Genomic DNA, 14,226 nt, shown 5'->3' with positions numbered 1-14,226 from the left:
TGCCGACCGCGCGGGGCCGCGCATCGGCATCGGATCGGGATCGCAAGGTGACTGTCACCTTGCGATCTGCACTATATTTTCTTCCGATTCTGACTATATAGTCAGAATCGGAAGAAAATATCTTACCGTGTGTACACACCTTAACTGTTGAAGACTTTATGCTACTCTAACTTGCTGTGCCCTAACTGTGATGATGTTTTATTGCTTACCTGATATGTTCATTTCCCCCCCTGTGTCTCTATTGGTCTTTTTCTTTTCTTTTTTTATTGGGGGGGGAGTGGGGGGGGTTGCATCCCCATTTTTGTTTTGTATTCTGATGTTTGTGTAAAACTTCAATAAAAATTCAATATTAAAAAAAAATACAAAGATAATGTATCCTAACACAAATTAAGCTAAAAAAAATATATTACGTTGGTTTTTTTTTTTAAATAGACCCTTTTTTTTATCAGATTTTTAAATAATTCTCTCTTAATAGGGCTTGAGCTAAAATAGTACTTTTTAAGTTATTATTAACATCATATAAACATGTGTGATGAATTTAGCCTAATTAGTTTACAAAGATATGGTCATATGAGATGCTAAATAGCAATGACATCCATGTAATGAGTCCTGACCCATAGGTTGATTTCTCATTATATAGAAAATCCTCTATCCAATATATTTTACCTTGATATCCAGCAGCTGAATCACCTGAGGGCAAGGTAAAATAATACTGAATATCTCTTCCTTTATACAGTGTCTTCCGTGATTGTTTTCCTACTTGGTAGCTAAATTCATAATAAAGGTCCTGGAAAGCAAAAAAGACAAAAATGAACTTTACAATATACAAAATATACAATATAAAAAAATGTTGTATACCCTGTGGGGCTCTGTAATCTCTGTTGCAGATCTGTGTATGTGTACCAGCTTCCATGCTCAGGGGGCTGACTTTGATACTAGACCAGAGTAGGTCTGGTCCACAGGTGTATAGGGGAAATCCCTGGTGGGCCACACTACCAAAGGCCCCACTCCCTCCTCTAGGGGTGAGACATCATGGATGAACTTGGGTGCTTGGTTTGTTTCTATGGAAAATACACCAAGATTAGCCCTCCTGCCAATCAAAGTTGGTGGTTCTGATACACCCATGTCCTTACCTCTATAAAGGTGCCCTGCTCTTTTGCATATCCTCTCTAGTGGCTGCCCAAGTCCTTCTGGTCACACCCCCCTCAAGTGACTGAACACACCCCTTAGATTGGGCCCCTAGCACTGCCTTCCTTAGTGGGTCCCTGGGTCACTTTTCAGCCCTCTCTCTCTCCTATATCTGTTCAGGTCCGGAATCTCCATCATCCGTTCATGAAACCTGATTAATCACCTTGTAAAGATAAAGACGATACCATGACCAGTGTATTTCTAGAGGCTTATTCTAGGAATTTTTACATATGGCACCATACTTTGGTGTAAGCCATCTTTACCTGAAATAACTCTGGCTCCCACTTAGAAATTACTCAGTGTTTTCAGCAACCAGTTGTAAATGCCAAATTGCTTTCTAACAAATATTTAAAATGCCCGCTCTAATATATACTGTGGACGCCTGCGCATCTTATTACCATGTGCTATGAATGTGCGCTATACATCGCAAAACACTGCATCCCATAAGAGAAAACAATACACCCACACATTATCTGAGTTCCAAAGCTCATTGATGTATATATTTGTTATTAAAAGGATATGTATTCAATATATCACAATGTACAATATATATATAGTTACATGGTTACAATTTACACAGGAAGTAGGAATCCATACAGCTACAGGCCAGCGATACAATTACCATCTCTCTCAATGCTCACTACGCTCCCCCTCCATGCTCAAAGGAGCAGAGTATCATCAGAAACCCATCTCGTTCAGGACTATGGGGAAAATGCACGCTTCTGTGTGTCTCTTCAACAATACACTGAGTCTCTTGGGGGCGTATACAGATCTCTTGTAACTAGTCTAGGGGAGGGAACTTTCTCATTCATGATGAGTCATTGGTCAGTTCATATGCAAGCAACGTCCAGCCTTGATGGTGTAATTACAGGAGATAGCCACTGGCTCCAGGCTACAATCATGCTGTCTTCCAGGAAATCCATTGTTCTAATAAGAGTGACTTTAGCTTTCATACATTTAATCATATCTACTTGTTGCAATGAGCTACAACTTAATAACAGGCATCAAATTGATATACACATTAATCTGGTTGCTTTAATACCAAACACGACATGTCCATCTTGCTTCGTTCCAATAATACACATACATGACGTTACTCCATTATATAATTTTAAAACATTATGATGTCTGGTGCTTGATATGTTCAAATTATGTGCTGTATGAAATATGTGTCGAATCTATCTCTGTGGCATGTCTGTGTAAATGTGTATGTTACCATATATTGCTGTGCTCGCTGCACGTATTTGCAAGTATGGCGACTCATAATGTGTGGAGTCTGTATGTTCTCTCTTTGTAATATTTTTGACTTCGACACAGTATAATATGGAAGGTAGTGTTATAGATTTTGTTATGATTGTAAGTTCTAAATGTGTTACTGATATGGTAGAAGTTAATATAAGTTAATTAAGTAATATTTACATACATTAGTATTTTGAAGGCAAATATGTATGCATGTTAAGTAGACCAAACCATATACCTCTTTGCCTGATGTGCAGAAAATGCTGAAAATGGTGAACACTTCAATACCATCTTTGGGTTGAACCTGACAGGTCATCTTCTGTGACATTTCATTTACTGTAAAGTATAACTGTGACCTCCCAACCTCCCTTTCTTGTGTTGCTAGAAAAAAAAAGAAAAAAAGAAAAATCAAATCAGTATTATTGTTTGAAAACCATATCACCCACCTTAGATTCTAAGATCTTATTGGACGGACCCTACACCCTCATGTTCTTACCTAGCACAAGATATGTCACTGCTCCCTTGTGTCTTTCTCCCCATTTAGGTACTCTGACAGTTTACTCATACATGCATACTGTACATACATACATACATACATACATACATACATACATATATGCATGCATACAGTACATACATACATACATACATACATACATACGGTACAGGATGACTGAGTATTGAATTGATGCCTCCCTGACACACTTCCCTGTATGCTCTTGCTAGCTTCTAGTTGCCCTACACTTGCCCCTGTTATCTGCTCTGCACATTCTGTGGTTTGATAAAAATGGGCCTGATTCAGATGTGGATGGAGTAGCTATACCTGCCGCTTGCATGAAAGCAGCAGTGATAGCACTAATATAGTAATGCAGCAGGAGGCATCATGCTTCTTGCATGCATTACTGATTCAAGCTGCATTCTAGGATGTAACGTCAGAACACCTGCAACAACATTGGCTAGCTGCAGACCATTGGCTGGTTGTGTGACCAGTCGCCGCAGATGCAACAGAGAGGCCAGGAAATCTCCATCTTCCGACAGAGATCCTGGCCTTGACACTGCCCCATAATGGCAATATCATGCCTCCTTTTTGGGAAGCAGATTCCATTGCCGCCCCTCAAGCAGCAACAGACTGTCAGTCACTGACACCTGATGCTGTACTGCCAGACTACAGGTACTGAATATGAGTATTTTGCGGCATGTGAATCAGGCCCAATGTTTGGTCAGTGCCGTATCAAGCACTAAAGCACCCTGAGGCTGCCCCACTGCCGTCCCCCTGCACATGGGATGCCAATACGTCATGAAGAAGGTGTCGGGAACAGGAAGCCATCCTCTCAGACAGGAATTCTGCAAGCCAAATACAGGGGCCACTGGAACAGTAATGGTGGCACCCCCTCAGCCTTCTTAGCCAGTGTGTGCTTTATTTATGCAATAATGCCCTATTATTATAGTCTCTTTTTTATCTTGTAAGGCACTGTGTACACCTTGTGGCACCTTATAAATAAAAATTAATAATTTTACAAATAAATATTTATTTTAAAATGCTGGACACTCCAATGAAATCACATTATATAACTTGACAGAGGCATGACAGCAGGACGGCATATCTGGCAGAAAAGGGGCATCATGTAATGCTTACATTCACTAACATGATGTCTTCACAGCATATTGGATTGGGGGTCAATAGGTTGTTTGAGTACAGAAACAAAATCAGTTTTGTGTGAACTGTGTAGTGAGGTGGTAATGGGGTAAAATACCTTAGGGTTGTTAAGAAGGTATTTTCTGTATTTGATATGCATATGGAAAGAGGAATGTTATCAGGGAACTTTTTTTTTTTTTTTGGGTGGCCATGGGAAATTCTTGTTGCATGGGAGGAGGAATTAAACCAACCCAAAAATAACACCTGTAATGGAATGGGATAAAATAATGAGTGATAATGGGCTAGATGCATCATCGCTTGTAAAGTGATAAAATGGAGAGTGAAAAAGTACCAGCCAATCAGGTCCAATCTGCCATGTAACAGGCTGTGTTTGAAAAATGGCAGTTAGGAGCTGATTGGCTGGTACTTTTTCACTCTCCATTTTATCACTTTCCAAGCGATGATGCATCTGGCCCAATGAGAGGTTCACATCTAGACATTTTTTTACATTGGTTGCTGTAAAGTACAAGTAATAAATATAAGGACTGACAGAGCAGCAGATAAAAGTTTGGCGATAAGAAAATAGTCTAGCCACTGAGTTTTAGAGGTGAAAATCTGGTGAAGGGAAGCCAACTAATGAGGATATTGCAATACTTCATGCAAGAGAATGTGCGTCAATCAATTAATTTTTTTTTAGTGTGAGAAACTTGCATATTATGGATATGATTCGTAGATGCATGTAACTGAATTTTGAGATAGAATAAGAGTCAGACTCAAAGTATAGTTCAGAGTCAATGATTGGTTATAGGCAATGATCTTGTGGAGACAAGCTTATTTTTGTATTGTTAACTAGTAATGACAGGTAAGTAGTTTCCGTTAGCTGGTGGAAACATTAATATTTCAGTTTTGAAAGACTGATTTTGAGGTGACGAGAGGATAGCCAAGATAAAATTGCAAAAGTACATTCAATAACGTGGGACAATGAGAGGATAGATACACTTTGGTATATCCCACATAGAGGTGATACTACAACACAAGGGAACTTATTGGTTTTGCATGCTAAGAGGTATAAATCAAGAAGCAGCAGCTTAAACTGGACTTGTTGCCAGTAGGTCAGGTGTTAAGTTTATTTACTTTGTATTAATTCTGAACTGAGCCTTGCGTTCTCCAACTGATAACGGAAGCTACAAGAAAGAGAATCCAAAGAGATGAGCTCTGAAGGAGAAGTTTGACGAAAAATCAGGATACTTTTATTTTTTCTTCAAATAAGAAAAACAGTTTACAGACATACTGTCAGGTTCTGTCATCTCAGGGACATCCTGAGATGATGATAATAATAATAATAATAATAATAATAGGAGGGGGCGCTAGTGTGCCGACTGTGTGATATTGGACAAATACATAAATATAAATCAAACAATTCAGTAAATACTGTCACTTAACTTAAGGAGTCTTTCTTCTAATTCAAAATAACAGGACTTACCTAATGTAATATCAAGCATATACGTTTTGCTAGGCTTCAAAACATAAGGGTTGAATGTGATCATTTGAGAGGATATACCTGATAAAATAAATTAATAGTACAAAATTAGGACTGCTTACATACATTTATTCAGGTTACATAGAAACATAGAATTTGACGGCAGATAAGAACCACTTGGCCGTTCTAGTCTGCCCCTTTTTTTTTACCATATTGTTATCTCAAACCTTATTTGATCCTTATTTCTTTGTAAGGATATCCTTATGTCTATCCCATGCATGTTTTAATTGCTCTACTGTCTTAGCCTCTACAACCTCTGATGGGAGGCCATTCCACTTGTCCACTACCCTTTCTGTGAAGTAATTTTTCCTCAAATTTCCCCTGAACCTACCTTCCTCCAGTCTCAGTTCATGTCCTTGTGTCCTATTGCTTCTCTTGAAATATTTGAAAGTTTCTATCATGTCCCCCCTTTCCCTTCTCTGCTCCAAACTATACATATTGAGATTTTTTAGTCTTTCTATGTATGTTTTGTGATGTAGGCCATGCACCATTTTAGTTGCCCTTCTTTGTACACTTTCTAATGTATTAATATCCTTTTGAAGATAAGGGGCCAAATGTAATAGACTGAGAGTTTAAAAAAGTGACAGATTTGGTAAGGTTTTGCAGGATTTTTTTTAAAGTGGCAATCACTTACACAACAAGAATCAACCTGGTTTTGCAGTGTTAATGATTGCCACTTTAAAAAAAAACTGAAAAACCTTACCAAATCTCTCACTTTCTGAAACTCTCACTCCATTACATTTGGCCCATGGCCACTAGAATTGAAAACAGTATTCTAGACGACCTATGCAGTGGCAGGGTCAAACGCAGGATTTAATGAGGGGTTTTTCCGTGGGTGTGTGTGTGTATGTGTGTATATGTATGTGTGCATGTATATATAAATATAAATGTATTAGTGATGTGCACCGGAAATTTTTCGGGTTTTGGTTTTGGATTCGGTTCCGCGGCCGTGTTTTGGATTCGGATGCGTTTTGGCAAAACCTCCCTGAAATTTTTTTGTCGGATTCGGGTGTGTTTTGGATTCGGGTGTTTTTTTTACAAAAAACCCCCCAAAAACAGCTTAAATCATAGAATTTGGGGGTCATTTTGATCCCATAGTATTAACCTCAATAACCATAATTTCCATTAATTTCCAGTCTATTCTGAACACCTCACACCTCACAATATTATTTTTAGTCCTAAAATTTGCACCAAGGTCGCTGGATGACTAAGCTAAGCGACCCAAGTGGCCGACACAAACACCTGACCCATCTAGGAGTGGCATTGCAGTGTCAGACAGGATGGCAGATTTAAAAAATAGTCCCCAAACAGCACATGATGCAAAGAAAAAAAGAGGTGCACCAAGGTCGCTGGATGGCTCAGCCAAGCGACCCAAGTGGCCGACACAAACACCTGGCCCATCTAGGAGTGGCACTGCAGTGTCAGACAGGATGGCACTTCAAAAAATAGTCCCCAAACAGCACATGATGCAAAGATAAATGAAAGAAAAAAGAGGTGCAAGATGGAATTGTCCTTGGGCCCTCCCACCCACCCTTATGTTGTATAAACAGGACATGCACACTTTAACAAACCCATCATTTCAGCGACAGGGTCTGCCACACGACTGTGACTGAAATGACTGGTTGGTTTGAGCCCCCACCAAAAAAGAAGCAATCAATCTCTCCTTGCACAAACTGGCTCTACAGAGGCAAGATGTCCACCTCCTCCTCATCGTCCGATTCCTCACCCCTTTCACTGTGTACATTCCCCTCCTCACAGATTATTAATTCGTCCCCACTGGAATCCACCATCTCAGGTCCCTGTGTACTTTCTGGAGGCAATTGCTGGTGAATGTCTCTACGGAGGAATTGATTATAATTCATTTTGATGAACATCATCTTCTCCACATTTTCTGGAAGTAACCTCGTACGCCGATTGCTGACAAGGTGAGCGGCTGCACTAAACACTATTTTGGAGTACACACTGGAGGGGGGGCAACTTAGGTAAAATAAAGCCAGTTTCTGCAAGGGCCTCCAGATTGCCTCTTTTTCATGCCAGTATACGTACGGACTGTCTGACGTGCCTACTTGGATGCGGTCACTCATATAATCCTCCACCATTCTTTCAATGGTGACAGAATCATATGCAGTGACAGTAGACGACATGTCAGTAATCGTTGGCAGGTCCTTCAGTCCGGACCAGATGTCAGCACTCGCTCCAGACTGCCCTGCATCACCGCCAGCGGGTGTGCTCAGAATTCTTAGCCTTTTCCTCGCAGCCCCAGTTGCGGGAGAATGTGAAGCAGGAGATGTTGACGGGTCACGTTCCGCTTGACTTGACAAGTGTCTCACCAGCAGGTCTTTGAACCTCTGCAGACTTGTGTCTTCCGGAAAGAGAGATACAACGTAGGTTTTAAATCTAGGATCGAGCACGGTGGCCAAAATGTAGTGCTCTGATTTCAACAGATTGACCACCCGTGAATCCTGGTTAAGCGAATTAAGGGCTCCATCCACAAGTCCCACATGCCTAGCGGAATCGCTCTGTTTTAGCTCCTCCTTCAATGTCTCCAGCTTCTTCTGCAAAAGCCTGATGAGGGGAATGACCTGACTCAGGCTGGTAGTGTCTGAACGGACTTCAAGTGTGGCAAGTTCAAAGGGTTGCAGAACCTTGCACAATGTTGAAATCATTCTCCACTGCGCTTGAGTCAGGTGCATTCCCCCTCCTTTGCCTATATCGTAGGTAGCTGTATAGGCTTGAATGGCCTTTTGCTGCTCCTCCATCTTCTGAAGCATATAGAGGGTTGAATTCCACCTCGTTACCACCTCTTGCTTCAGATGATGGCGGGGCAGGTTCAGGAGTGTTTGCTGGTGCTCCAGTCTTCGGCACACGGTGGCTGAATGCCGAAAGTGGCCCGCAATTCTTCGGCCCACCGACAGCATCTCTTGCACGCCCCTGTCATTTTTTAAATAATTCTGCACCACCAAATTCAATGTATGTGCAAAACATGGGACGTGCTGGAATTTGCCCACATGTAATGCTCGCACAATATTGGTGGCGTTGTCTGATGTCACAAATCCCCAGGAGAGTCCAATTAGGGTAAGCCATTCTGCGATGATGTTCCTCAGTTTCCGTAAGAGGTTGTCAGCTGTGTGCCTCTTATGGAAAGCGGTGATACAAAGCATAGCCTGACTAGGAACGAGTTGGCGTTTGCGAGATGCTGCTACTGGTGCCGCCGCTGCTGTTCTTGCTGCGGGAGGCAATACATCTACCCAGTGGGCTGTCACAGTCATATAGTCCTGAGTCTGCCCTGCTCCACTTGTCCACATGTCCGTGGTTAAGTGGACTTTGGGTATAACTGCATTTTTTAGGATACTGGTAACTCTTTTTCTGAGGTCTGTGTACACTCTCAGTATCGCCTGCCTAGAGAAGTGGAACCTAGATGGTATTTGGTACCGGGGACACACTTACTCAATAAATTCACTAATTCCCTGCAAATTAAAGGTGGATACCGGACACATGTTTAACACCACCCAGGCTGCCAAGGCCTGAGTTATCTGCTTTGCAGCAGGATGACTGCTGTGATATTTCATCTTCCGCGCAAAGGACTGTTGGACAGTCAATTGCTTACTGGAAGTAGTACAAGTGGTCTTCCGACTTCCCCTCTGGGATGACGATCGACTCCCAGCAGCAACAACAGCAGCGCCAGCAGCAGTAGGCGTTACACTCAAGGATGCATCGGAGGAATCCCAGGCAGGAGAGGACTCGTCAGACTTGACAGTGACATGGCCTGCAGGACTATTGGCTTTCCTGTCTAAGGAGGAAATTGACACTGAGGGAGTTGGTGGTGTGGTTTGCAGGAGCTTGGTTACAAGAGGAAGGGATTTAGTTGTCAGTGGACTGCTTCCTCTGTCACCCAAAGTTTTTGAACTTGTCAATGACTTCTGATGAATGCGCTCCAGGTGACGTATAAGGGAGCATGTTCCTAGGTGGTTAACATCCTGTTATGCACACCAGTGCCTGCAGGAAAGTACTAGTGTCAGAACTGTTATGCACTCCAGTGTCTGCAGGAATGTACTGGTGTTTGAACTGTTATGCAAAACAAATGGACTCACAGACAAACTGGGGAATATGACATAACGTACACAGAAGGTGATAGGGTAACAAAATACACACACAGTGAACAGAGAAGCCCAGAGGCTAAGGAACTGGGTATCTCCCTTGTATTAGAACTGCTCAGATGTAAAAAGCAAGATGTTGTGTTTTAATACGTAGAGAACCCGAAATGCTGTTGCTAAGGGCAACAGCAAAACCCTAAAGGGTTACCAACGGGTGTGGCAGTAAACTCCTTGGTCAGAGATGGAATGATAGACACAAGGAGAGCCTCCACAATCCTGATTCTCACTTGCAGTGCACAGGTTTAAGCTTACTGCCACTAAACTGACCCCTGACACCTAGCACAGTGAGACAGGATTAGACAGGCAAGTGTTAGAATACAGCCGCAAACTTGCTAAGTTCACAGAGTAATAACAGAACCCCAGCAAGCTAAACGACTGACTCCAGTCTTACTGCTAGGTCTGGATTGGCAGAGTGTAATACCAAATCCCCAGGCCTATTTGCAGTAAGCAACAAACAAATACAAAGCTACACAGTACTGGCTAACTTTCATGAACTGACTAACCAACAGAGATTCAGCAGCATCTGCTTACCCTGAAAAGAGGCCTTATAAAGCAGGTGCTGTCCACGCCCCACTCAGACCTCACAGACTGTGAGCACAAAAACCAGCACCGGATCCCCTGCCGTGCACAGAGCCTATAACCACTGCACAGCAAAAGACCCGAACCGGAGTATCAGCTGCGCTCAGGTTACTCCACTAGCACTTGTCTCCCGGTTGCCATGACGACGTGGCAGCACAGGGCAGGAGACCCTAACAGTACCCCCCCTCTGACGAGGGGTCAAAGAACCCCTACCACCGGGTTTATCGGGGAACTGCGAGAAGAAAGAGCGTATCAGTCTGGGGGCATGAAGATCACAACTGCGCACCCACGACCGCTCCACCGGGCCATACCCCTTCCAGTGCACCAAAAATGACAGCCGACCCCGAACCACCTTGGAGTCAAGAATCCTTTCAACAACAAACTCCCTCTGGCCACGTATCAGAAGAGGGGAAGGTCTTCCACTGGAAGAAGGATTACTAATCGCCCGTTTTAAAAGGGAACAATGAAATGTTTTATTGATACCCAAAGAACGGGGCAGATCTAACTGAAATGCCACCGGATTGATAACCCTGGTGATCTTATAAGGGCCGATGAACCGGGGCCCTAACTTATGAGATGGCTGTCTCAACTTCAAATTCTTGGTAGACAACCAGACGAAGTCTCCTAATTTGAAGCTGCAGGGTCTTTTCCGCTTATCAAAAACCCTTTTGGTCACTAATGACACAGACACAAGGGCTTTCTTCACTTTCCGCCAAATACCTCTAAGGACCGAAACCACAGAGGAACCACCAGGCGTGGAGTCCAGGGGGTCAAAAGAATTGGCCTTAGGATGATGCCCATACACACAAAGGAAGGGAGAGATCCCTGTAGCAGAGTGAGCCGCGTTGTTATAGGCAAACTCCGCCATGGACAGATGAGCAACCCAGTCAGTCTGACACTTGGAGACATAACACCTGAGGAACTGCTCCAAGGACTGGTTCACCCTTTCAGTCTGCCCATTAGACTGCGGATGGTAGCCTGACGACAAGCTGACAGAAATCTGGAGATCGGAACAAAATGCCCTCCAGAATTTGGCCACAAACTGGGATCCGCGGTCAGAGACCACATCAAGTGGCAACCCGTGGAGACGCACAACATGCAGCATAAATAATTCAGACAGGCGTCTGGCTGATGGCAGCCCAACCAGTGGAACGAAGTGCGCCATCTTCGAAAACCTGTCAACGACAACCCAGATGGCTGTCATCCCCGAGGATTTGGGCAAGTCCACCACAAAATCCATTGAAATGTGGGTCCATGGCTTAGATGGGATAGAGAGTGGATGTAATGGGCCAACAGGAACCCCTCTAGGAGTCTTATTTCGGGCACAGATGTCACATGCCCGAACCCACTGATCCACATCCTTAGCCACCGAGGGCCACCACACCGCCCTAGATAGCAACTCCCGAGTTCTGGCAATACCCGGGTGACCTGCCGACTTCTTGGCATGGAATTCCAGGAACACTCGCTGTCTTAACCTATGAGGCACAAACAAAAGACCTACCGGAAGGTCTGGAGGAGCCTGCTCCTGTGCTCTAAGGACTAATGATAAGAGGTCCTGGGTAATGCCCACTTTAATACATGATGGGGAAACAATGGGCAACGGCTCCTCGGTGGTCTCCTGGATTGGAGCAAAACTCCGCGAGAGCGCATCAGCCTTGATGTTTTTTGACCCAGGGCGATATGTTATCAAAAAATTAAAGCGAGCAAAAAACAAAGCCCATCGTGCCTGCCTGGCATTGAGACGCTTCGCTGACTCTAAATATGCCAGATTCTTATGGTCAGTGAGAATTGAGACCACAAACTTAGCCCCCTCAAGCCAGTGTCTCCACTCCTCGAGTGCATCCTTAATAGCCAACAATTCCCGGTTACCCACGTCATAATTCATCTCGGCAGGCGAAAATTTACGGGAAAAGTAAGCACAGGGATGAAGGCGATTATCAGACACTCCCATCTGAGAAAGCACTGCCCCAATACCCATCTCAGAGGCATCCACCTCCACCACAAAAGGACGCTCTGGATCTGGGTGTCGCAGCACCTTGGCCGAAACAAATGCCCTTTTGAGACGGGCAAAAGCCGCTTTAGCCTCACAAGACCAGTGAGCAACATCCGCCCCTTTCTTAGTGAGTGCCACCAAGGGCGCCACTATAGACGAAAATCCAGCGATAAATCGTCTATAAAAATTCGCAAAGCCCAGGAAACGCTGAAGCGCCTTCAAACTAGTGGGCTGCACCCAATCCAGGACTGCCTGTACCTTGGAACCCTCCATTTGGAAACCTTCTGGGGAGATAATATATCCTAGAAATGCGATTTGCTGAACTTCAAATTCGCACTTCTCCAGCTTCGCCCCAAGCCGGTGGTCTCTGAGTTTCTGGAGGACTAAGCGTACATGCTTCCGATGTTCCTCCAGGGAATGGGAGAAGATTAGGATGTCATCTAAGTATACAACTAAGAATCTATCCAAATATTCCCTGAGCACATCATTCATGAAATCCTGGAAGACTGCCGGGGCATTACAGAGCCCAAAAGGCATCACCAAATATTCATAATGCCCTGAGTGGGTATTAAAGGCAGTCTTCCATTCATCCCCCTCTCTTATTCGGATTAGATTGTACGCACCGCGTAGGTCAATCTTAGAAAAAATGGTGGCAGTACGAAGCTGGTCAAACAAGACCGAAATGAGAGGCAGTGGGTATGAGTTTTTAATCGTGATACGGTTCAATTCCCTGAAATCGATGCAGGGTCGCAACGAACCATCCTTTTTACCCACGAAGAAGAACCCCGACCCAACTGGAGACTGTGAAGGTCTGATAAATCCCTTAGCCAAGTTCTCCTGAATGTACTCTGCCATAGCCTGAGTCTCAGGACGTGACAGGGAGTACAACCTGCTCTTGGGAAGCTTAGCATTTGGCAACAAATCAATGGCACAGTCATAGGGGCGATGGGGAGGTAGTACCTCTGCAACTTTTTTGGAGAACACGTCCGCAAAATCTGCATAACACCCTGGCAATCCTGGCAAACTTAGCTGCGAGAGCCTGACTGGAAGGCTCAAGCAACTCCTGAAACAATCAGTACCCCAACTAAGAATCTCCCCAGAGACCCAGTCAAATTGAGGATTGTGGGCCCTTAACCAGGGTAACCCCAACACCAATGGGGCAAAAGTACAGACAGTCACATAAAAGGACAATTTTTCAGAGTGTGTGGCTCCAATAAACAAAGAAATCTGGCTAGTGCAAGAGGTAATTTTACCTTGGGATAATGGTTCCCCATTTAACCCACAAATCTCAATTTCCGATGCCAAGGGTACTAAGGGAACAGAGTGTTTTAGGGCGAATTGGCGGTCCATAAAAACCCCGTCAGCCCCACTGTCCACAAAGGCCTCAGTCTTGACAGTTTGACCGAGGATCTTCAAGGTCACCGGAATGATAAAAGTCTTCTTGGGAAATTCTGACTTCTGGCCTGACAGGATATTTCCCATCACCCTCAGGCCCTGAAGTTTTCCGGCTTTTCTGGGCATGATACTACCACATGACCTTTATTCCCACAGTACAAACACAACCCCTGCTGTCTCCTCCGCGTCTTCTCACGCGAGGAGAGGCGGGTAGCCCCAATCTGCATAGGCTCCTCAGAAAATTCCTCAGAGTCTGAGGTTCCCTTGGGAAGGAAGGAAATCTCAGTCTCCCTTTCAAGCCTACGCTCTCTCAGCCGTCTATCCACCCGGATGGATAACTGCATGAGCTGATCCAAGCTATCAGGCAAGGGATATTGTACCAGTTGGTCCTTTATCTGGTTAGAAAGACCTCTTCGGTACTGGTGTCTCAGGGCTGGGTCATTCCACTGGGTATCATGGGCCAACCTCCGAAACTCCGTACAGTAAACCTCAACTGGCCTTC

The 14,226-nt window shown here is 44.1% G+C and overlaps 1 protein-coding gene across 2 annotated transcripts in view; it reads right to left on the bottom strand.

The window, feature by feature from the left end:
* Positions 1-14,226, bottom strand: part of PKD1L1 (polycystin 1 like 1, transient receptor potential channel interacting) — a 608,224-nt gene that overhangs the window by 398,797 nt on the left and 195,201 nt on the right. For both annotated transcript variants that reach the window (XM_063922691.1, XM_063922693.1), the window contains exons 17-19: positions 5,547-5,624; positions 2,666-2,808; positions 667-787 (exon numbers count right to left, since the gene is read on the bottom strand). In XM_063922691.1, the coding sequence (XP_063778761.1) occupies positions 667-787; positions 2,666-2,808; positions 5,547-5,624 (342 nt within the window). The remainder of the gene's footprint in view (positions 1-666; positions 788-2,665; positions 2,809-5,546; positions 5,625-14,226) is intronic.

This window comes from Pseudophryne corroboree, chromosome 5 (genome assembly GCF_028390025.1).
Source record: "Pseudophryne corroboree isolate aPseCor3 chromosome 5, aPseCor3.hap2, whole genome shotgun sequence".
Taxonomy (NCBI): domain Eukaryota; kingdom Metazoa; phylum Chordata; class Amphibia; order Anura; family Myobatrachidae; genus Pseudophryne; species Pseudophryne corroboree.
Note: the sequence above shows the minus strand (reverse complement) of the source record. Positions and strands in the feature narration are given on the sequence as shown.